A 24,304-nucleotide genomic window follows, 5' to 3' on the forward strand; every position below is an offset into this window, starting at 1 on the left:
ATACAGGAAGTAACCACCGTGACCTTTACACTCACGTCGTGTTAATGAAAGTTTCATGGATGTAAAAAGAAGGGGGCAGGCTCATCCACTGTAGAGCTCCGCCCCCAGGCTGAAATGATGCAATAAATAGTTTTAAAGTGTCTCTGTGGATATTTTGTTGACTCCATTTACATACAGGGGAGATTTACACATACGTGGCTTCACCTCTTGCCCCCCACGCCTGTGTAAAATTTTCTAGATCCGCCACTGGGCTCAGTGAAACCAGGAAACAACATCGCCAGACAAACCCTGACATGGAAGCTGCAAGTGAGGAGAGAGGAGACCTTTTTGGAGACCTCCAAATGACAGACCCACAAAGGCTCACTTTGGAGGACGCTCACCGACGGCCAACGATGGGTGTCGGGCTTAAAACAGTAAGGACGTGGCACCCTGCAGTAAGCAGCTGCTCAAACACTACATTATATAAGTTAACTTTCACACTTTGATGTGTCTGTAAAGTTATTCAGTTATTAAACCAGGTCCACATGAATCCATCCCAGGAGAAGTGTGAGTGTTATTTTTATCGTGGTCTGACAGTGAGCTTCTTTAATGACTTAACTGTCAGAAAAAGTCGTCATTCTTCTGTGAAACTCCAGCAAACTCACAGCCCACAGAGGTCGAGTTCACTGTCACTGAAAAGCCAGGACACATTCAGTTTTTGGAGGTTAAACGTGATTCTCGAGTGAGCGGGCTGGTTTCTGTGACGATGAATAGTTTCTGGATTTCTGCATTGAATCCTCGTAAAACATCGTCTGATATTCAACATAATTTTAGACAAACAGAACAACAGCACACTCCTAACACAGAAGTGCACAGTGATGTGTTTGAAGGGAAAAAGCTCTGAAAGATGAGATGAGATAGCCTTTATTTGTCAGTTGCAGGTCTTTTGCCCACAACCGAGATGACAGACCTTGCCGACCGTACATACAACACAAACATCACATTGGGGAGACAGGTCAGGCCAGGTAGCGAGGAAAAAAAACATTGAAATGTGCAACACAAAAGGATAATACAGGAATGCACAGGTATCAACACACCATAACACAATAAACACAGACAGCAACATGGGAAACATGGGAACAGCAGAACCTCACATGAACCTCACAGTTTCATAGTTTCAGGATCGCACCAGGGTCCGGATCAGAACCCTGTAGGTCAGTAAACATCAGTAAACATCATGGGAGTCAGTTTGGTGGGATTAGAAGCGGCTCCCTGGCAGCTGCATTTACTATCAATAACAATAAAAACTGATCTACAGATCAAAGTCATACTGTGAACCTCGCTGCGTCAGTTTCAGCACTTTGCGTCGTTCGACAGTTTCTTCTTTTTCAGCCATGCTGTTGATGACTGACGCTGATCTTTGTCCCACTTTCTTGTTCCTCCCACAGACGAACGTGGCTGCTGTGGCCTCTTCACTGGTGTTGTGGTTTGAACTTCCAGGTTTTAAACAAGGCCTGGGTTAATAAACTGTGCGACTGTTGGTCGAAGACCGAGGAAGAGGAGAGGGGCATGGCAGGTTAGCAGGCAGCGAGAGAGAAGGAAAAGCAGGAGAGCAAGGACTCTAAATGTGGGAACTATGACCAGCTGATTGGAGCTGCTCGGCAGTCTGAGGAGGTCTGTGGGTGTCATGAAGGACGACATGCAGAGGGTGATGGGGGCAGAAGATCTGCTGTGGCGAGCCATAATGGGATCAGCCATTTTGAATTTACAAGTCAGATATTTGATGTGAGATGCCTCCTGGATGCCATGTTTCTGACATGTGCCTCTGGGAAGGGGCCTCGGCAGATCCCGGACACACTGGAGAGATTCCGTCTCTCGGCTTTGGTGGGAACTCATTGGTGTTACTCAGAAGAGTCGGAGGAGTCCTACTACCTGGACTACCTCATTTATCTGGATTTATCCTAACATTAGCGATCAGCTTGGTTATAAACTCACTAACTAACCCACGGTTTAACCTGCGTTCAGATGAAAGAGGACTGTCAGCAGAGTGTTTGACAAAAGAAGCAGAAACCATCATATCAGAAAAATATGAAGAGATTAAAGACACAGTACAAGTATGTGAGTGTGTCTCTGTCTGTGTTCGTGTATCTGTGTGAGTGTGTGTGCGTCTGTGAGTGTGTGTGTTCGTGTATCTGTGTGAGTGTGTGTGCGTCTGTGAGTGTGTGTGTTCGTGTATCTGTGTGAGTGTGTGTGCGTCTGTGAGTGTGTGTGTGTGCAGCAGGTGAGTATTAGACGCTCTGACTGAACGCGTCTCTGCGCTGTTGTGTCTGTAAAGGAGCTGCTGTGTTAATAAAGCTGCGCCTGTTTGAAGCCGTGACGTTTCTAATCAGATATTAGATGATTGGATGTTTTACACGCAGGTTTGGTTCTGTTCTCTGTTTCACACGTTACAGCTGAAACTCGTCATTTCCACCAAAAAGCGGACAATGCGGCTCGTCAGAGAAGCGCGAGGACACCAGAGGCTGCTGCTGTCCGCGCGCACAGGTCCGAGGGATCTTCGGGAATGATGACGCCATTTACGCGGAGAACTAATTGGTTCTTAGGCGCTTCTGTCACACCTGTTGATGTGTAACGAGTTACGGTGGCGGTAAGACCCGGAGTTTGGCTGAAGTTACCTGGATGCCCGGAAGCGGGAAACGTGATTTTAACGTGAGTTTCTGAGGACACAACGGGAGGAAGCGGGCACCGAGCCTCACGCTCCCGTTCACGGTAACGGTCCGTGAGCCGGAGCACGCGCAGGCTGTTTGTTCGGCTTGTTTTGGCAGCACAAGCCCTGCGCTGATAATTACACAAACGCGCGTGGGCGGCGTGAGCGCGCGTGCGTGGATGAGCGAGAGAGAGCACGAGCGAGAGAGAAAGAGAGATAGAGAGAGGGGGCTGGTGGACCGTGAGGACCGCGCGCGCAGAGCTCCTCTCCTCGGCTCGTGTCGACTCCTCTCGCCGCCTCTCTTTGATCTTTTTCGGCCACTTTGTGCGCAGAAGCCCGGGAGCCTCCACGGAGTGCGCGAGCCCGCAGACAGGTGTGCACGGCGCAGTTATCGGAGCGGTCTATCGTCACGGGCTGTGACATCAGAGCCGCGCGTGGGCGGCGGGCTGCCGTTACCAGAGGAGTTACCGAGGAGTTACCGGAGTGTTGGGGCTCGCGGGGCCGGGATGGTACTCGTGCAACAAGCGGCAGGCTCGCGCGGCGCGGATGCCGTGGCTCCTCGCGCGGGATCCCAGCTGTGCCGGTGAGCGGGTGCTCTCTCTGCGGGGCGCGGGCCGGCCACGAGCCGCCGGATTTACGGACCTGTCCCGAGAACAGTCCCCTCGCGCCTCCTCGCGCTCCTGCGTTTTCCCGCTGCGTGACCGCACGGACCCCGGCGCCGGCATGGGCGGGCGCTCCGGCCTGCCCCTCCGCGTGCTGTGGATACTCCACGCGTTCCTGGACCTTGCGGGCTCCCAGGAGATTTACGCGCCGCACTCCATCCGCGTGGAGGGCGACGTGACGCTGGGGGGGCTTTTCCCGGTCCACGCCAGGGGGGTCCCGGGGACGCCGTGCGGGGACATCAAGAAGGAGAACGGCATCCACCGGCTGGAGGCCATGATGTACGCGCTGGACCAGATCAACGGCGACGATGAGCTTCTGCCCAACGTCACGCTGGGCGCGCGGATCCTGGACACCTGCTCGCGGGACACGTACGCACTGGAGCAGTCGCTGACGTTCGTGCAGGCGCTCATCCAGAAGGACACGTCGGACGTGAGGTGCACCAACGGGGAACCTCCGGTGTTCGTGAAGCCCGAGAAGGTGGTGGGGGTCATCGGGGCCTCGGCCAGCTCCGTGTCCATCATGGTGGCCAACATCCTGCGCCTGTTCCAGGTATGAGTCAGTGTCACACCTGCGCAGAGACGCACACACACATCTCCCTCATAAACCCACAGTGTGAGTGTGTCAGAGTGTAATGACTCCTGCAGACAGAAGAACACGTTTCTGCTGGATTGAGTCGTGCAGGTGAAGCTGTGCGCGCGCGCGCTGGTTTCTGGATCATGTTAATGATGCAGGTTCTGGTCGTGTTCCTCGAGCTGTTCAATCAATCTTTAGTGTGTTTGTGTTTCAGGTTTATCTGCTGCTGCACTCTCGGTGTGCGTGTGTGTGTGTGTGCGTGTGTGTGTGTGTGTGTGTGTGCGTGTGCGTGTGTGTGTGTGTGTGTGTGTGTGTGCGCGTGTATTTTCGGGCTTCTTTATTCTGTGTGTGTGTGTGTGTGTGTGTGTTTATGTGTATTTTCGGGCTTCTTTATGGTCCGTGTGTGTGTGTGTGTTGCTGGGTTTTGAAACAGAGGTGATCACTGAGCTCCCTCTTGGGTGGGGTTTGATTGAATCGCGTGCTAAATAAGAAAGACTTTTAAAGTTTTTGTCATGAGAGAATTTTTGGTGTTCAAAAAGGTGAGAAATGTGTAAGAAGAGCTGGAGGCTGACAAATCCAGGAGGCAAACCACACAAACGTTCAGTGCATGAAAAACCACATCCTGGCCTTTGTTTTCCTCCCCAGGACAGGCTGAGGGGGGTTGTGGTCCTCACAGGGTTAACCCTGATCATCTGGTTTTACTGCCACGCTAACTCTGACCCCCTCTGTTTGAATTCTCTCACTGCCCAAACCTGAGAGGGGCATCGGGGGTCTGGTGGCGCCTTCAGCTGGCTGTGATCCCCGGGTTCGGATGGTGTGGTTGGTCAGGTCGGTAGCAGAAGCCCCGCAGGTGAAAGGGAAACGGACGAGCAGCTGTTAGAAGGAAAAGGTCAACGAGGCTGTAAGAAAAACACCAGCGAAGAAGAAGTGCCTGGCGTTTGGAGCAGACGTGACAGAAGCTGACAGCTGTGCCGGGTCTGAATGTGTCGCAGTGGGTTCAGTGATTTCTGACTGGATGAGCTGAGGTGCTTTAAATGGAGGATTTTTCTGAAAACACCTGCTGTGTCCGTGTTTGCTGAAGGGATGAGAGGCGAGGGGCAGCCAGCGGACGTGCAGAGATTTAATGAGGAGGGTTTTTGGATTGTGAGGATGGAGTTGAGCTCAGATCAGTGTGAGCTGATGAGAGAGGGAGGGCTGGGTCTGCCTGTTGTACAAGCCACCGTCTCCATCGAGCGCTGCTGTATTTCCAGGTGTATCACTTTAAGCCCGCCTCTCTGTATCTGCTCGTGTTGTGTTAGAGGTCTTCAGGACCATCGACGTTCCGTCTTAAAGACGTTGTAAATCCACTTCACCCTGCTGTGTGTGTCACTGTGTTACTGCTGCTATAATCTGTGTGGCTGTATGTGATTCAGCTCCCGGCAACACCGAGCTGCATGAATTCATCCAAACTTCAGCTTGTAGTTTAAATGCTTAAAGACTTTTTTACTCCTGAAAGTCTGAGCCGAGGATTGTCCTGCTGATCTGCCTGCATCTCCCTGCCCTTCACACCGATTGGTCTATGTATGTGTGATGTATATATATATATTTATTTATGTGTGTGTGTGTGTGTGTGTGTGTGTACACACTTGTGAATAGATAAAAACTGGGCTAAAAACACCACAGCACTTTACAGGAAGGGCCAGAGTCGTCTCTATTTTTTGAGGCGACTGAGGTCCTTCAACATCTGCCAGAAAATGCTGAGGATTTTCTATGAGTCTGTGGTGGCCAGTGCGATCCTCTATGCTGTTGCATGCTGGGGGAGCAGGCTGAGGGTCGCAGATGCCAACAGACTTAATAAACTGATCCGTAAGGCCAGCAATGTTGTGGGGATGGAGCTGGACTCCCTCAAGGTGGTGTCGGAGAGGCGGATGCTGTCCAAGATAAAGACAATGTTGGATAACACCTCCCACCCACTCCATGACATGTTGGTCAGTCACAGGAGCTCGTTCAGTGAGAGACTGAGATTACCGAAAAGCACCACTGAACGACACAGGAAATCATTCCTGCCTGTGGCCATCTCCCTGTACAACGCATCCACTTAACACACTGTTTGCTGCTACAACTACACATGTTTCTTTTCCAACTATTTATTTATAAGTGACTTATGTATGTATGTATGTATATATATGTATATATTGTACTATTCTTAGTTAGCGTATTGTCTGTCTTGTCTTAATGTTGGTTTAAAATGGAGCACTGTAACAAAAAATAATTTCCCCCAGGGATCAATAAAGTATTCTGATTCTGATCTGATCTGATCTGATAAGGAAATCTTCACAGTAATGTGACTGTTGACATGTGTTTGGGGAAGGCAAATGGGATATTGCACATGAGTTAGCTGATGCTAAAGAGTTAGCATAAATGTTAACCTTGCTGATGCACACGATGATGTTAGCTGATAGCCACAAACCCAGCCTCGGGGCACTAAGCTAGTGTGCTCCTAGTGCCACATAAACCCGTATAATTGGAGGGTTGTGTGAGGAAGAGCAGCAAATGAGACGAGAGGCCATCTTTCTTCTTGAGCTGGTCTGTCCTGGAGGTCAGCTGAGTTACGAGGTGAAGCACCGTTAGTTGTGTTTGTTGTGTAGCGCTAACCTGTTTTAAGCCATTTACTTGTCAACTCTGAATCCTTTTCTGTAATCTGGGTCATTTGATCTTCTTGACTTTTCTGTTTGAGCCAAACCAAGGTTGCAGGTTTGAAACCTGCCCTGCGGTCCAGATCAAACAGCTGATCTGATGATGTGTTTATGACGGCTATTGTCTCTTTTAGCTGTTGTGAGTGTAAATTTCCTTGTGAGCAGGTTGACGGTTCGGTCACGCTGGACAGCACGACTAGGAACAACTGGCGGTCGGTCGATGGTCATTTTTTCTGCTGGCGACCAACTGCAAGTAGTTACAGCAACTAACTGTTCACCCAGACGTTGTGAGAGATTCAGCCTCCGGGTGAATGCTTTCAGTCACACGGTGACTGCACAGGTCACCTGACGGGAGGCAACCTGTCTCCAAACAGTCGCGGTCTGACTCAGGCTGACTGCAGCCGCTCTTGCAAATAACCACAGTCTGATTATTGAATGCAGACATGTATCCCGAGTGACTGTGAGTGGTCACACGCCTGGTCTTCAAAGCAACCATTCTAATTGTGGCTGAGCTGTGCTCTCCAGCCATTAGCGTTAGCAATGCTGGTGCAAGGAGGGAGAAGCCTCGGCGCCATGATGGCGAACAACAAATCAGGTTCAAAGTTTTGTGCCCAGACTCGGCAGCTTGCACTCAGGTGGGCTGGAGGGATTTGGTGAAAGTGGACTGTTTAACGTTGCACCTCAGGAACATCTGTTAGGTGTCTGTCGGTCTGGATCTGGAAAGGTCATCATCAGCTCGTGGCGCTGTCTTTAAAGCATGACCTCACCTCAAGCTTTTAAAACACACAAGCGTCCTGTGAGTTTATGGTTATTGTAAACGGCGGTCGATGATGTGGTTTCAGATGGGCTGGTGATACTTGAATGTGTGAAGGAGGCCTTGTTTGGTTTTTAGTGAAATGGCGTCTGGCGTCCTGTCAAAGCTGGTTGGTCACCCATCCGCTGTTGGAGCACGACACCGTGCTGTTTGTGGTCAATAACATGAAGTATCGTGTACGTATACACCAGCAAGAGAGTGCAGATTCATATTAAGCCTTATATGATGAATAGTAAGTTGTTATAATAACCGTGCAGCTCCACGAGCCGTGGACAGACGGCTTGTAGCACGCTGATGTAACGCTGCTTTGTTGGATTTGTGAAGCTTTGAGCCTTTTTTCAAACGTCGTTCAGTCTTTAAGGTGCTTTAAGGACATGAACGCCAACGTGCTGTTCATGTCACACTCCGTCACGCCGTCTCCACCAAGCTCTCACTTCTGTTGATAATATCGATCACAGAGTCTGCTACCGCAGTGAAACTGGGCCCGCTGATAATGTTTTGGCGTGCGTTGGACGTGTTAGCGTTTCTTTGTGAGGCACAGTTTCACAGCTTAGTAACTTCTGTAAGCTTTTCAGAGCTTTGGCTCTCAGGCCGGCCAAACCTCCACCAGTTGAAAACAGATTTTGAAAAGAACTTAATGGGCCCGAGCTCAGGATGTTTTTAATAACAGACGCTGAAAAGCTGATTCTCAGTGGGAGCACAAAGTGTTTCTTCTATCTCAGACATTTCACAGCACACAGCATGAAAATGTTTTTTTGGGAGATGCTAAAAAACTGGCTCGACATCAAGTTTGGAGTCATATGAAGATAAACAGAAATGCTTTTTATTTTTTCAGTTAAATGTTGCTCAAGGAAAATATTTGGTGAGCAGTTTAAGAGGAATCAAATGAATTTAAACCATTGACGTCTCTGTTGTCAGGGACGCATTTCTGCAGGTTTAGCTGAAGGTAAATGAGTCAGACGGAGGAGGGACGGTCTGACCCCCTCTGTTCGAATTATCGAGAGGGTAATTATTTTGCCTGTGATGGAAAAGTCATCTGTTCCACAGCTGTTTCCACTTCATTAAACCCCTGATGTTCCTAAATGGCCTAGTTGGCACCTGAGTCACATCACAGACACATTAAGGCCTCGCTCCCTGGACTGCTGCCCCCCTCTGGTGGCTCGGAGGTCACAGCAGAGCCAGAAACTTTTACAGAACATGTAGGGCAGTGTGTTCTCATTAACATATTTATACAAACACATCAGCAGAGAGAAGACGGAGGTTCAGGGGTAAACTCTCCTCGCTAAAGTTCATGTTTGGGGCTCTCTGATGGGCAGAGACAAACGCCATCACGTGACAAGAACAAGACGTTAAACCGAACCTGAGCAGAGTTGATCCACCCACAGCAGGAGGTCAGTCGTGATCTGTTCAGCGAGACGCCTGTGATTACTATTTCCACGCCCCTGTGTATTCAGCGCTGGTGCCAAATGCAGTGATGTCATTGGTCAGGTCTTTGCATTCACGTGTGAATAAGGCTACATCCACACGTACATGGGTATTTTTGAAATCGCAGCTTCTTCTATGCGTTTGGGTCTTTCGTCCACATGTAAACGCCGTTTTGGATCACTGAAAACAGAGATGTTTAAAAACTCAGTTTTTGTGTTTACGTGCAGACGAGGAAAACTGAGATTTAGTCGCTCAACATCAAAGGTGTGCGCCACGTCATTGTTTACATGAGATGATTTCTACGATGGCAGATAGAGACACTGTTGCTGTTAATCTTACTATGTGCAGTTTTTACACGCTTACATAGACACACGCAGTTACTGTCAGACTGCTTCTGTGCGCCATCTTTGTTTACTCTTTCCCTCCCAGACTTCTAGACCTCTGATTGGCCAACATTTCTACATGTTTATGATTATATCGCATCCTGTTGCTTTGGCATGTTCTCAACAGCATTTGACTTTGTTTTTTTAAGCATAAATGGAAAATCTCAGTTTACATGTACGTGTGGATGTAGCTTAAATCGAGTTTGAGCCGCAATAATAAAATATTTTAAGTCACGAATTATACGCGTCTGGTGTGTGTCCGGCTTTTAGGTCTAGAACAAAGTGCTAGCGTTGAGTGCTAGTGTTCAGTACTAGCTTTGAGTGCTAGTGTTCAGTGCTAGTGTTCAGTGCCAGCGTGCAGTGCTAGCGTGCAGTGCTAGCGTTCAGTGCTAGCGTTCAGTGCTAGTGTTCAGTGCCAGCGTGCAGTGCTAGCGTGCAGTGCTAGCGTGCAGTGCTAGCGTTCAGTGCTAGTGTTCAGTGCTAGCGTGCAGTGCTAGCATTGAGTGTGGGAGTAGAAGAGCAGTGTGAACCAGTCCATCTACAAACTGAGACTTCTGTCAGGCAGATAACCCAAAAAGCTTTGTGATGGAGTTAACATCGTCACTGTGACTAATGTAATCTGAATTTAATGCAGTAATATCTTTGGGGAAAAAAATGTAGTGTGATTACAGGTCACACCCAGTCCTGGCTAACAGCTTACACCTCCTGAAGGTGCTGTGAGGCGGGCAGCTGTGGCTCAGGGTGGGTGGTTTGACCCCGCCACGTGTTGTTTGCTCTCCGTCTGTGATGAGAGCGCTGCACAGTATCGCACGTCTGGGTTTTGGGAGGTTTTCACTCTGATTAGCAAAGAAACGGCTGAAGTGAAGCTAATGAGGTGTTTTTATCTGTGAAGCCAAGAACACAGAGGTGAGGTTAGTCCTGCTGTGTTAATAGTGGTTCAGATCGTGTGTGTATAATATTCACACAGTAAGGTTAAAGTCTTATTAACATTAAGTTTTTTATATTAAATCAGCAGATAAAGAGATCTCCCATTCGTCAGCGGTGTGCGTGTGTGTCTCTAATCGTCATGTACGTGAACACGTAACGCTCTTTTAACGGAGGAAGTCGTGTTCTTCTTCTCTCGATGTTTTCCTGCAATGAGCCCATTCGCTGCATTAACTCTGACACGTGTGCTGGAGCTGGAATACAATGCATGAAGCTAATGAGCTGTAGCCTACGTCCCTCCCATTAACTCCCATTATCAGCGCCGCTGGGACAAACAACACATATTTATCTTTTGAAAGCATCGAAGCCACCTACCAGAACAATTATCGGACACATATGGAGGGCGAGGGATGACGCCCAATTAGACAAATTGGTTTGTTTTTATTAGCGGGTTCAGTTTCACTCAAATTTATGGCTAACGAGGGAGTAATGTGCAGTGACAGAGGGACTTAACGAGCCCGTGCCTTCGCTGCACCTGTGCTGACTCCACCATCGCCACGGCCGGATGAAGCAGCCGAGAGGACGGCGAGGAAGAAGGAAGGAACCAAACATCACAGTGAAACATACGACTCGGGCTTTCTTCAAGCATAAAGTTTAGAGATTCCTGCAAAAAGCCTGTTCACAGTTATGTGTTTGGTGCCATGAAAGCATCGGACGACAACACACGATGTTAATCCAGAGCCTCGATGCTTCATGTCACCATCACTTATTCACTGAAGACCAGGCCTGCAACGATGTCGACGTATTTGAAACCACGTCTTGTGTTTTTGTAACAGGAAGCTGTGGGGGCAGTATCGCCTCGTCTGCGCTCAATACCAACAAAGAAGAATGCAGCGTGAATGGCACTGTGCCAGAAACGTTTTTAAACTTCTGTAAATAACTTGGTCTATAATATGTGAAATGTCAAATGTATCCCTCATGAAAGATGTCGAGTCTTCTTGAGTCACAAACAACATTTCTGCCACGTTCAGTTTGTAGCAGCGACGTTGGTTTATCCAGTAAAATGTCTGTCAGAGTCATGTGACCCACAGGCAGCCGGGAAATACAACAAGTATCACAACAGTTCTGTCAAAGTATCTGAAGTGGACAAAAGGAGCGCATGGGTATAATGTCGGTAACACAGAGTTACAAAGATACTTGAAAACAGGTCATTTTAACATAGAACTGCCGGTTCACTAAAGTCTGTTTCCCAACATGAGTAAAGACGTCACACATAAAAACACACCGAGTAACAACACCAGCAAAGCAGGAGGACGGAAGGAACGAATGGAAACTGAGATTTTACAAAATGTGAAAGAATTTCACAGAAATCAAACAAACTCGGTGCAGACTGTGCAAAGTGGAGCTTTCCCTGCACGACCGCTCGACCGCAGTGCACGAGCGTTTAAACGCCGCCGCCCTGGAGCTGTGACGGCGCCTCTGGTGGCTCCGTTTTACAGCGGTGGTGCGTCACGTTGATACCATGTTTATGTTTGTGTTTACAGTAAACAGGAGCAGCTCCACTGGGTTTTTTTTGCTCACATTAATATGACTTCAGGTAGTTAGTCTGTGGGTTGGAGCGTATCAATAACTAATTATGTAAATAATTAGTTAAACAGGATAAGTGGTGTTGAACACCACACCATCTGAGAAACTATCACTATGACAACGTTTCCTTCGAGGCGGAAGGAAACGTTGTAGCAGAAATTTGAAGTTGTTGAAGGAAAGTAAAAACTTTTGATGAATGGATGAGAACAAACTGGGGCCAGCGCAAGCCCTTTTAGCCACGCCCCTTTACCTACATGACAGGAAGTCACCTTTCAGTGAGAGAAATCGGCGCGCACACAGGAGCGACTAAATAAATGCAGTTCTATGAGTTTCTGATTGATGTATTCCCGCCTTTTCTTGTACATTTGGTGCCTCCTCTGCTGATTCCATCAGACGTTAAATTTCCTGCAGCCATAAATCAGCTTCACTCCTTTTACATGTGTGTCGTATATCTAGCAGCAGAGTAAACAGGCAGCCCTTCAGCTTATACCAAAACATAATTTAACACCAGAGCGTGCTGGAAACTGCTTCCTGCATGACTGTGGTGATATTTATCATTTTCAGAGAGGTAATCATATGTTTTTTTTGCTGATGTGAGTGTCGTCGAGTATTCCTGCTGTAGAGAAAACAGTAATTGTGCTGAGTGCCACTCGTCGCCGGCTCTGTCGGATCTGAATGAATCACCCGGTGACTCACGTTGTATCATCGCGCTGCGAGTTAAGGACCTCGGCTCAGAATGAAGCCGCACAGGTAGGAGAGGAGGAGGGCTTAGCGCCCAGGTTCAGGAGGAGACGTTGAACTGCTCGACATGAACGAGCTCCATTCAAAGCCAAAGAAATGCCATCGCTCGGCCCAGGTCAGACGCACACTCATTATGCTGTGGAGCATGAAGCTGTGACTGCTGTGTAGCACCATCCTCACAGTCAGACAACGTCCAAATATCTCAGTAATCCGGTACCAGCTGATGGTTTTCACCTGTGCGTGGATCTACGCAGACTGTACCGTGTGAACGTGTGCGTCACGTTGTTCTGACCGACTGCGTCCAGCATCTGACCCGGATCCTTGTGACGCTCCCTCGCTGTGGGTGTTCCCGATCTGTCTGAAGGGAAAAGGCTTTGCTGCTTTCTGTGGCTCACAACTCTTGGACACAGAAGTATCGGAAAAGCATCTCTGACCTATATTCACTGAAGTACGGCAGGCAGAGTGCCGATTCCTTAAAGTGACACCGCATTGGCCACGCTGCATCCATCTTTTATTGCGTCTGCGTGCAGGGAGGACGGACAGTTTCTTTCAGGTCAAAACAAATCGGGCAGGTGTGATTGGCAGGTAGCAGCCGCAGCGTGGAGGCTTTCATCGCACAGGAAGCTCCAGTTTCCTGAGACTGCACGAACAGAGGTTTGATGTCGGCTGACTTTGTTGCGTGTCGCTGGGAGAACTGGCCCTGTAGCGAACGACCACGAGTAATGAATACGAATGAGCGGCTTCGCCAGTATGAGGCAGCGCTGCAGTGAAAACACGATCCTGTGGCGTTATTACAGCTTCTGGTATTGAAGCTGCGCAGGGCTCGTTGTCCATCATCACAGCAGGATGCTCCGCTTCATTAGAGCTGCTAATGTCGTCACCAATGGTGAGACTAATGAGTCATTAACATGAATTTATTGTTTTTAATGAAGTGAGAGACTATAACATACCATTAAGAATACCAACACCTGGACCTTAGTCCATCCGCCTGAGTCGAGGTTCCCCGAAGAATGAGCTGCTTTCAGACACGAAAGAAAATCCCTATGACGGCGTCCCCGGCACACAGGCGGACCTTTTCAGTGCCTGTTGGACTCCACCACAGTCATCCGCTAGCAGGGGCGAGGAGGATGAGGGATGGGAGTCAGCGTGTCCAAGTCTGACGCCGTGGTTCCCTGAGAGGTGGAGCTGGAGCTCTGAGGTGAGCAGGTGTCCTGCCGTCCTATCGCCAGCAGCAGAAAGGAACCTCCTCTGTGCTCAGTTAAACTTTGAGGCAACCCGTGTAGCCCACGAACTTGATGGAGAGAGATTATAAATCTGATCTGGGAGTGAAGTGGAAACCATCCCTGTGGGAAAAAACCACATTGCTGCCACTGCAACATGATGTCATGATGACCAACATCAAGGTCAAGACTCAGACTGTTGGACTGGAAGTGGAGCAGCAACAGAAACAATAAGAAAGCTCAGTGAGCCGTCACTTTAATTCTGCTTTGGTGGAAATGTGCAGGAAATGAGCTGTAAGTAATAAATGATTTCAGACTGTCGGTGCGGGTCAGGGTTGGTTTGAGTCTAAATATGGAACGATGGCACTTTTACAGCTGTGACTCTTCTGCTTCAGCGTCCTCACCTTGCAATACAAAAGACTCTCAAATGGAAATACTGTCTCGGTATTTTCCGGTTTGCTGTTCCAACCAGGTGAAAGTGATGGTTGATGATGATCTGATGGATGTAACGAGGTTACGTCCTGAATGAAGCAGCAGAGAAACAATCAGGTTTCCCCTCCTCGTCTCTTCTGCTGCTCGTCCTAATAATCCAAGACCCCGGGGAGGGAGAGGCTTCCCACCTCATTTCGGGGCCTTTGTGCCTCCTCTCAGCCTGTCGCAGCTGCTTGCCGAGCCTCTTTCTCCTCGCCATCTTTGCTGAGCATAAACGAATTGCCGCGTTCGACTGGGCCCTCGGAGACGCACGCGGGTTCATCTATTACGGCCAGAACATCTCCTATGGGCATGGACGGCGCTCGCGCTCTGCTCTGTGTTAGCGGCTGCAGCTGTGGATTAAACAGCTTTGTTTCAGCTTGTTGGTAGTGATGACACATCGGCACACGTTGGGGCTCACATCTTTTAGTTCAGTGCTTCTGAGTGGTTTTTCATCCCCAGGCTTAAACTGAGCAAATTAACTGTCACCACAGGGCAGACTTCTTCAAACACAGACTTAAGCTAAACACTTGTTCCTGTGTTTTCCTTCAATATGTACAGTCGGTACCTCAGTGGATCTACAGGACAGTGAAGACCTGGTGGTTACAAGTACATTTCCTTTCTCAGTTTTCCTTTCATCTGTCATCATAACCTCCAAACAGGTCCGAGGCCGGCAAAGCATCGACTGAAAAGTCGCCATTCTGTAACCAGAAGGTGAAAAACCTTTAGATTCATAAACTTAATCAAAGTCAGGAAGGCACAAAAACCATTAAAGTAATGATACAGCACCCCTGGTGGTCAGTGTAGGTACTGCTGGTGGGCCACAAGAAAATGAATCCACAATAAATGCATGAAAATGTTAAATGAATAGCAGAGAATGATAATTAATAGAGTTAAAATGTTGGACTGTAGTTCAAAACAGACGTACTGAGAATCAGCCTGTTTGTTTTATTCTGTAATAATTTCATACATTTTCGTATCGTGAATATTCTTAAAGTACACAGAGCTGGGTGCATATTCGATGAATTTTTGCTAAATGTTCAGGGGTCTGTGGCATAAATATATAAAAATGGAAATTACCATTAATACCATCTTATGATGTTGAATATTTGAAATTGAAGTAATAAAACACAGATGTTGGATTATTCCTAATTTATCCAGAATCAAACAGAAAAATGACTCTCTTAGTCTCAGTTACGGTTGCAGTGATGTGTACAGACAGTGTAATCCAGCTGATATTGCAGTAAATCTAAAAACGTCGGCCCACTTGGCGTGCACCAAAGGAAGCGAGGTTTTGAAATTGAGATGGCCGGGGATCATCTGACGCAGGGTGTGGCTGTTTCAAAGGCAATGCTGTCTGTACCAGTTTCAAAATAAAAGCCTTGTAGTGTTTCACTGCAGAGAAACCCTCATTTCACATGTCCGCTCTTAGCTTTTATCCAGTTTTCACTGAGCAGCCTTTACATGTGCTGTGAGATCTGCCTCAGCCGTTTAAACTGAATGTGCACCGAGCTTCCTCAGAGCCCACAAGTACAAAAAAGAGAAAGAAAGAAATAAAAACGAAAAGGAAAAATTGGTTGGATTAATCAGTAAAATCAGTAAAATCAGTAAAATCAAGTTTAAAGCAGATTCTGCAGACAGGAAATCACATTCAGGTGTTTTTATCTGGTTTCCTGCTGTGTGGTGATGCCTGTATGTGAGGAACAGTGCAACCACAGGTAGGTCCACCTGTCAAAGAGGCCACACCCCTAATAATGTAAAACCTTAAGCCTTAACACAGTGTAAACAGGTGAAGTATGAAGGGAGACGTGATCTCTATAAACATGTTAATTTTAACATGGGGACTGACTCACTGCTGCCTCTGCTGGATGTCAGAGGACCTGCGGCTGACGATCTCTGATTTTCACACGCACTAACTTCCTGTGAAGATTAGCGAGGAGGTTGGATGGTTCAGGGCTGTGGCCGACCAGCTGATGTGAAAAACATTAAAACATTATTTAAGCCGCTGGCTCCTCCTGACAAAGCCAATCAGAGTCTGCCAGTGTCCGCAGCACTGTGAGCGGCGAGCGCCGCGGCAGGCGGCCGGAGGTGATTTGTTGCCTCTTGGCCGTCAGGGAGCCTCCTGCCAGTTTACAGCAGTAAAAAGTCACCGTGGTATTTATGGTGCATTGTTTTCAAATTACTCTCAGTCAAAGGTATAAAAAAGCAGAGAGAGGTCACTGCTGTGTTCGGTCTTCTTCTGCACTGGAGGGCCTCGAGATGCTTGTTTCCATGGATACCATTCAGCTATAACCAGCACATGTAGTGCCAGTTAATTACAGTTCAATACATTGGTTTCATAGTGGAATAATGAACAATTAATTAGTCTAATGCTGGAATATATCAGCAGTAAAAGTACACAAGTTTTACCAGCTTCCTGTAGTGAACGCGTGTCAGATCAGTTCCTGCTGTAGTGCAATTAAAGGATATTCGAGCATCACGCACGAATGCTTGAAGTATAAAGGCCACGAGGGTGAGGAAAGTGTGTCCTCACACCGCTCTGCGCTGGTGTTTGTGTCAGCTCAACAAGCTGCTCGTCATCCGTCCTCCAGGAGTCAAAGATCTCCGGACACGAGGGGCGGGGCCGGAGATCTGCCTCTCACTTCTAGCAGGCGATGTTTTCCTGGCAGAGTGAAGGCGGAAGCAGATTGATGTGCTGCCAGCTCGCCCGCTTGTCAAGTCAAGGTCGTTTCAGTGAGACTGTCCGCCGCTCGTGCAGCTCGTCACGACTGACCCGCTGCTGCTGCTTCACCACCGCTGGGAAAACTCATTTCAGCTCAGTGTGTCAAACATCTGGGCCCCGATACCCCAAAGCGTCCGGACGCCAGCATGACGGCGACAGATTGACTTTGTCCTGCCTCCTGCATGAGGTTCTAACCTTTCAGCATCCAATGATCTGTTTGGGTTCGCTTCACATCAAAGCTTTATGTCATAGGTGTCAAACTCTGGCCCGTGGGCCAAATTTGGCCCGCAGCCTAATTACATTTGGCCCGTGAAGCCATACCAAATGACTATCAGAGCTGGCCTACTATTATACAGCTAATATATATATTGTTTAGTATTAAGCTTTGCTTGTTCCATATTCAGTTTTTCAGCTAAACTTGTCCATAAGAAAAGATTCATTCTTATATCTGGAGGAACAAATATATTTCAATAAATATTAACGTTAGCCCGCGACTTTGTTCCAGTTTTGAATTTTGGCCCACTGTGTATTTGAGTTTGACACCCCTGCTTTATGTGGACATTTGAACACTTTTTACCAGTTAGGAGCATTTTTATTTACTAATGTTTATGTTTTTGGCAGACGAAAGAACAGATGACCATTAACATCACGTGTGTTACTACGAACATCTCAGACGTGACGAGCAGAGCAGGGCGATATGGCCAAAAATATTTATCACGATATATATTTGAAAATTTGCGATAACGATATAACTGACGATATAATTGATGCGAGACAAAATACAACTCCACAACATTACTCGCGCAAAAAGACAACCTTCCATTTATTTTCACTTAAACAAGAAGCTGGTTTTTATGTACATTAAAGCTTTATAAAAATGTAACAGTGCAAATGCAAATTCCTTGCTGAAAGTTTAACCAAAAGGCATTTCCAGTAGAAATGGGCTGACATATCCTGAGCATAACCATGTATAATATCCACTGAAGTTAAAAAGAGGTGCTTTGCAACATTAAACTGCAGTGTGCAGTACGTATGTTTCGGACCATAAGGTGCACGGGATTATAAGGCACATTAAGCGAAACAAAGCAGTCAGATAAATCAAACTTTATTAAACTCATTCTTCTTGCTTCCTCCACTTCTGTACCTTTGATTCATTAATGTTGAATTCTCTGCAGCTGCTCTATTCCCATGTTGTTGCAGTATATTAATGACTAACCTGGTATTGTGGATGGATTATCTCAGTTGTTCTCCTGACTGAAGTTTGGTCCGTTTACAGCATCCTGCCATGCGATTGCATTTGTTTCTAACCATGAAGAACCTTCACGTTAACTTTTATAAGTGGAAAAGTGTTAGTGTTCGTCCTCCAGCTTCACTGTTTATGTTATGCTAACATAGCCGTGTCGCTAACGATCACGTAGCACATCATTATATACCAGCTAGCCCAACTTCAGTAACCCTACAAACGTCACTGCTGTTTAGTTTCCTGTCTTCATTTATGTTGGAAGTGATAGCAGAGCTGTACGTTTGAATTTTTTCAGAAATCTCTCAGTCAGAACATGCAATATCATGCTTAGGTAACTAGCGAAACTAGCGAGCTAACTTCCGCTAGCTTCCTGCTAACTTCTAACTCCGTTAAATGTAATACATTTTGTTTTCATGGATGCCTGGAAGTTAAACTTCATAGTTACACCTGGTAAAGCAGCAATGCTGATCGTTTTATTAAAGATGAAAGAATTTAGACAGTTTTTAACTCTCAGTGATGCTGCAGTGTTGTTTGACCTGAAGCGACGGAGTTTAGGACCCAGATTACTCCCAGATTTAAGAGCATCTTAGTCCGACAATAACAACGGCCGCTTGCATGTTCTGCAAAAAAATGTGCTTTGTCGTGTATCTGACGAACAAACACCAAACCAGTTCCACATCACTGAAGTTGCACCATTTTTACAAACCAATTCTGGTTCATCTGTTTCACTCAACAATCGGCCATGTGCGTATGAAAACAAAGGCACTGCGCATGCGCGTTTTACTCATATTCTATCGCGATATTTCATTTTCCTATCGTTGCCTAACATTATACCGGTATTACCGTGAACGGTATAATATGGCCCAGCCCTAATGACGAGCACAGCTGCTCCAGAAGGAAGGCCACTGGGCACGAGCTCACAAAGGTGGTGCCCTGTACCTGCACCCTGCATGGATGCTGGTGGATGTTCGGAGCAAACACCAAACTGTGCTTTCCAACCAAGGACTTACGCTTCTCTGTAGGGACGCTCCTGAGCAGAGCCTAATGCTGAGTGTGTATTTAAAAACTGTTCTGCATGAATCAAAGTGTACGTTAAACATTGAACATCCACACCTTCTGATGTGGGTACACGTGTCAGTGTCTCTGACACGGCGGCAGGCGAGCGTTCGTCCAGCAGAACATCAGCTCTCTGTTTAGCGTTGGATCGTGAGATGTTAAAGCTGTTGTAAATTAATAAACTATCAGGTCAGTATTTCTGGCGACTACATCCGTACCCAGCAGCTGGACTGATGGTCCATCCCTCCAAGTGCACTGGCCTGGAAGTTCCTGTAATGGAAACCTTTCACTGAAAAGGTCAAAGGTGGGATAACCACAGTCTGTGTTACTCTTCTGAGGAACGTTCTGTGAGAAACGACGTCCTCGCAGGCCCGCCGTCCTCGCAGGCCCGCCGTCCTCGCAGGCCCGCCGTCCTCGCCATTAGCTGAGCTGTTTTGGATTCACCGTGGGAGGAATGAAAGCAGCCAGCGTTCAGCGCTCAGCTGCCAGCTCGGCTCAACCCGCTTCACTGATTCACTGAAGCTCTTTGGCCCAGGGTACACAGCTGCTCTGCTTCCTGCTTCTTTTATTGTTGTCCACTTCTTCTGTGCTGAACCACACCAACCCTGCCCTCAGCAGTGGAGAGAAGCTGTAATCTGCGGATCAATACGGCGCACCGGAGACTTTAAACCCTCTCACGGCCGCCTCTGAATTTGTGCTTGTCGATCTGCACGGAGGATGCCGAACGAGGAATGAAAAGAGCACGGCAGAAGCCATTGTCTTCTTTTTTATTACTCCCAACAGATATGCAGAACAATCGCGGAGGACCGAGCCCCGGCTACGTGCTCTAATTAATGATTTCATTATTTCTGAGAGTGGCTGCGCCTCCGTCTGAAGCCCCGGTTTCTTCTTTGTCTCGCTCGCTCATTACACAGTGATGTCATTATAATTTCACCTCTTTCTTCGTCTGCTGCTCTTTCTTTCTTCTTACATAAGAGCCGCAGTTTGATGCTGCACAACAGACACTGAAAGCACCGAGGTTAAATTGAACCAACCGTGCAAACATGGATGCAGCCTTATAGGAATGCACTCATTCACTGTGCCTGCATTGATTCGTCTTGATCGCGTTACTGCGATGATGATCAAAAAGGATCAAAAGTGAATAACGTCAGTGTGTCTTAAACTCCAGGCTTTGTTTCAGGAGTTCACTTACATTTTAAGACGTTGATGTTTCACATCAGTTTCAAAAATCCTGCCCAGAGTTTCATTATTGTAACATCATGATGATTAAACTGAACTTATCTTGTGATTCAGGCTATAAAAATGAGAGTTTGTCCCGTAGGACGATTTACAGTTATTAAATACGTACTGTAAGGTAACCATGGCAACCAGCAGAAGCCCAGGTGACGCACCGACACCTGCATCGCTGCCGTGAGGTCACTGGGAAGCCCGTCATAGATCTGCTGCATAGATGACTCTGCTCGTCCACTGAGGACGTGTCGTTTTATGAGGACGGAGTTCCTTGCCGAGGAGGTGCTGGCTCTCTGCGGCCTGCTCTCGGTGTTGATGCTTCATGATCTGTCGTTCCTCGGCCGCAGCCTTCAGAGGCACGCCTCCGAAGGCTTGTGGTGAAATGTTGCTCAGGCCGATGCACCGACGTCTCCCGTGGCGCCATCTTCAGGTCTATTTTGTCTTGTGGGCTTTTTCACTGCGAGCTGGTGGATGAATCTCGCTGGCGTGATTCGGCCCTGCGGACGCGACGCCTCGCCGCTTCATCGGGCAGGATTACTCGTCTAACTGGAGAGTAATCTGTTGTGACCTCTGCTCTCACTGCCTTTGCAGGGCACTGTGCAGCATTTTACATTTTTCTGTAATAACTGGCCTGAAAACGTTCACGGTCACAGGGCTTCCTGATCAAGCAGGAAAACAAATGCACACTGCAGGAAGGGACGTGCTCCACTCTTTGTGTAAACACATGAAAACTGGTTTGCAGGATAATTCAGGTTTGAAATGCTGTTGGTTCATTTCCAGATTTGTACTTTTCTCCTGGACCGAACGACGGCAGCTTTGCACGAGTCACAGTTCAAAGAATAATCCTCCTTCATCTCACTCTGAGCTTGCAGCCCATCATCATCCTCATCCTGCAGTTCCTGGATATGTGTGAATGCAGCGAGACGGTGCACTGGTCCACAGACGTGTGGGAGTCATTCCTCAGACCGTGTCATCCTAACATGATTATTGGTGTTGTCCTTATTCAGGACTGGAAATGATTGTTTTACAAAAATACAAAAAAAATGTGCTGACTCATGTCTCAGATTTTACTATAAAAACATGGATTCAGTTTTTTGACTTGTGGTGTGATGCATTCAAACACGCGATGCTGACCAACGTTTGCATGTAAATGCAGAATAAACACATCTGATTTGCTGTAGGCGAACAGGAAGATGAATATCGCGTTACAGTTGTTGTGTGTCCTGGTCCTGCTGTGCATGTAATCAGATTACACGGCGTTATCCCGCTGACACCCAGACAGACAAACGGCTGAATGTAAAGCTGAGTCTCAGCGATGGATTTGAGTGGTGGTGTTTGATTTATTGGTAAACTGTGTGTCTGAGTTACACTCACCTGTGCAGAGTCAGCCAGGTGAGCGCATCAGGAGGAGGCGTGGCTTTTATTGCCCAACTTAAATTATGGATGTTAATTATTTACGTTAAACAAAGTGTGAATTTGTGTAAAGAGTAAATATTCAGTGAGTCTGTGCGTTTATTATTTTATCCAACTTGAACAGCTGCAGCTCATAAACTCATATTTGTCTCAGCCATGAATACCTGGTTAGCATCACAGGTTCTAGCATCTGTTAACCCAAATCTACTAACTGGTGAAGAATCCACTGACATGTTTTAATGATTGTTTTGGGGGTGCTGATAACGTCTGTGAACCAGCGCCGCTGCAGCAACCTCGTCTCTGTAACGTCGTCCACGCTGCGAGGGCGCGGCGGCTGTGAACTTCTTCATTACACGTGTATGATTTTACAAAAGACTGTGATAAGACCGCGCTGTTCCAACCAGTTAATTCCACACTCGGATCTGTTTGTTGTCTCTTCAGCTGCAATCACGGCTGACACGCAGCCGCCATAATTACACACCTGCTCTGTCTGTCATCGCTTCACCTCGTTATATCATCCTCGCCGGGGGCTCAGCTCCGTCACACTGCTGCTTCTTCTACATGACTTATTCTTCACGCTGCAGAGAAGCGTGCGAGGCAAAGCTCTGACACAACAGGAAGTTAGCTAGCCTAACCGCACAACACTGATGTCAGACGTTCACACCAGCTGCACACCTGAGTGTCAGCACCAAGCTCACCTGGACGCCAGAGCCGGGCCCGTCGTTTAGATTTTCATGGATGGTTCATCACACAGGATTGGAGGCGGCGTAGAGTCGAGGAAGGCGGATTTTGGGAGAAGCGACACGGTCCGGTCACACAGAGTTACAGCGCGAGGAAGAAATCGACATTAGACCTGAAAAGAATGACTGAAGCTGCTCGGTGTGGTTCACACGGTCATCATTGCTGACGTCCATCCGTCACGTTTCTTCAGGCTTGTGTGTGTGCTGGAGGCGGGGCACACCTGGACGGGTCACAGAAAACAAAAACCCGTTCAAACGTAGAGTAAATGTGTCGTATTTGAGCTGTTGCTGGCGCACAGCCTGGCGCTGTTGTGTCAGCGATGATCGACGACGCCCTGACCTTTTCTCGTCGTTACGAGATCTCGTTAGTATCCGACGGCTTTGTCTCGTTCGTGCCGTCAGAATTATGTAACGTCCTCGTTTGGGGGGCAGCGCGGGCGCTGGAAGTGTTTGTGGGCCCGACAGGAAGTGGAGTGTAAACATGGAGCATCTGTATGCAGGCTGCAGCCTGATGCAGTGTTTGGAGGAGGCAGATGGAGAGTGGGAGGACGCTGCAGGAGCAGAGTCGCCTTCGTTCTTCAGAGGAAGTCGGCGGTCCGCGCAGAGGAAACCTTTGTACTGCTGATCAGCAGCAGCTCGGGTCTCGGGCTCGTGATGGTTTATTTCACTGTAACGCAGATTATGTGTTATTGACGATGCTAAAGATAAATGCTGAAGTTTCAGAGTGGCAGAAGTTCTCCTGTCATTCCTCGTGACGCTGGGAATCAAAGTTTTCCACCTGAGCGGTCTCAGTTGTCTGAGTTTGGACACGCGTCTTCATCGCAGCCTTCGTCTGTGACACAAACGTCGTATCTGTTCTTCGTCTTCCGCTCGCTCGTGTCATAAACGATGGAGATGCTGGGACCTCCCATCAGCCTGCGGCTGCCTTCGTCTTCCTCGTTGGTGCTGTAACGAGCTTCTCCCGCGAGGCCAAGCTGCCACAGCCTGTTAGAGCGTCCTGACGGCGCTGCTCAGTCCTCCGGGTACCAGCTGCTGACGGTGAAGCTGTCGTCTCCACCAAACCTGTTTCCACCTTCAGTTTCTAATCTCAGTGCAAATCTGCGTCATATTTAAATTTAAAGCAGATTAAAGGCCTCTGTGCGCACCGCTGGTGCTTCCAGATGAGTGAGGTGAATGTCGCTTCATGGACTGAGCTGAATGAGCTCTGATGTGCTTTGGATTCGAGCCGTCGTAATCTCGGCCTCCTGCGGGGGCGCCGGCCTCCTGGCATGAAAGGATGATGGTTAGCAGCTTTGTGGCGCCGCTCTGTTCACGAGCCAAACCCCAGTTACTCACATCGTCCTCTGAGTGAGCGCTGTCGGGATTACACCTGTTTAAACCAACGTCGCCTCCAAAGAGATTCTCCTCTCCTGACCTTTGACCTCTCACTGAACAGAGTAGAAGGTGAGAAGCTGTTCATCTTACAGCGCACAGCAGGAAGCCGTCCTCTTCAGACTCGTCACTGCAAAGAGACTTTAGTGCTTTCAGAATCGAGTCGATCGATTTATAATCATAAAAAACATCAAAGCTTAAAATGATTTGTAAAAACTACTTCCTGGAGGCGTGGCGTGCAGCAGGAAGGACGCCATCAGAGCCCTGCAGATCACATCAATATAGAAAGATTGAATTAAGCTGCAGGAAAATGCTCCTGATTATAAACTCATTGAAGCAGGATTCAGCGGCGTGATCAGTTTATTTC

At 47.8% G+C, this 24,304-nt stretch overlaps 1 protein-coding gene across 2 annotated transcripts in view; it reads left to right on the top strand.

Moving 5' to 3' along the window:
• Positions 1 to 2,440: 2,440 nt before the first annotated feature.
• Positions 2,441 to 24,304, top strand: part of grm7 (glutamate metabotropic receptor 7) — a 148,065-nt gene continuing 126,201 nt past the window's right edge. For both annotated transcript variants that reach the window (XM_085275345.1, XM_085275344.1), the window contains exon 1: positions 2,441 to 3,898. In XM_085275345.1, the coding sequence (XP_085131471.1) occupies positions 3,233 to 3,898 (666 nt within the window). In that variant the 5' untranslated portion in view covers positions 2,441 to 3,232. The remainder of the gene's footprint in view (positions 3,899 to 24,304) is intronic.

Source organism: Mchenga conophoros, linkage group LG5 (assembly GCF_057382185.1).
Source record: "Mchenga conophoros isolate Kocher_MC1m ecotype Shallow Benthic linkage group LG5, M_conophoros_male_GT1.1, whole genome shotgun sequence".
NCBI classification, from domain to species: Eukaryota; Metazoa; Chordata; class Actinopteri; order Cichliformes; family Cichlidae; genus Mchenga; species Mchenga conophoros.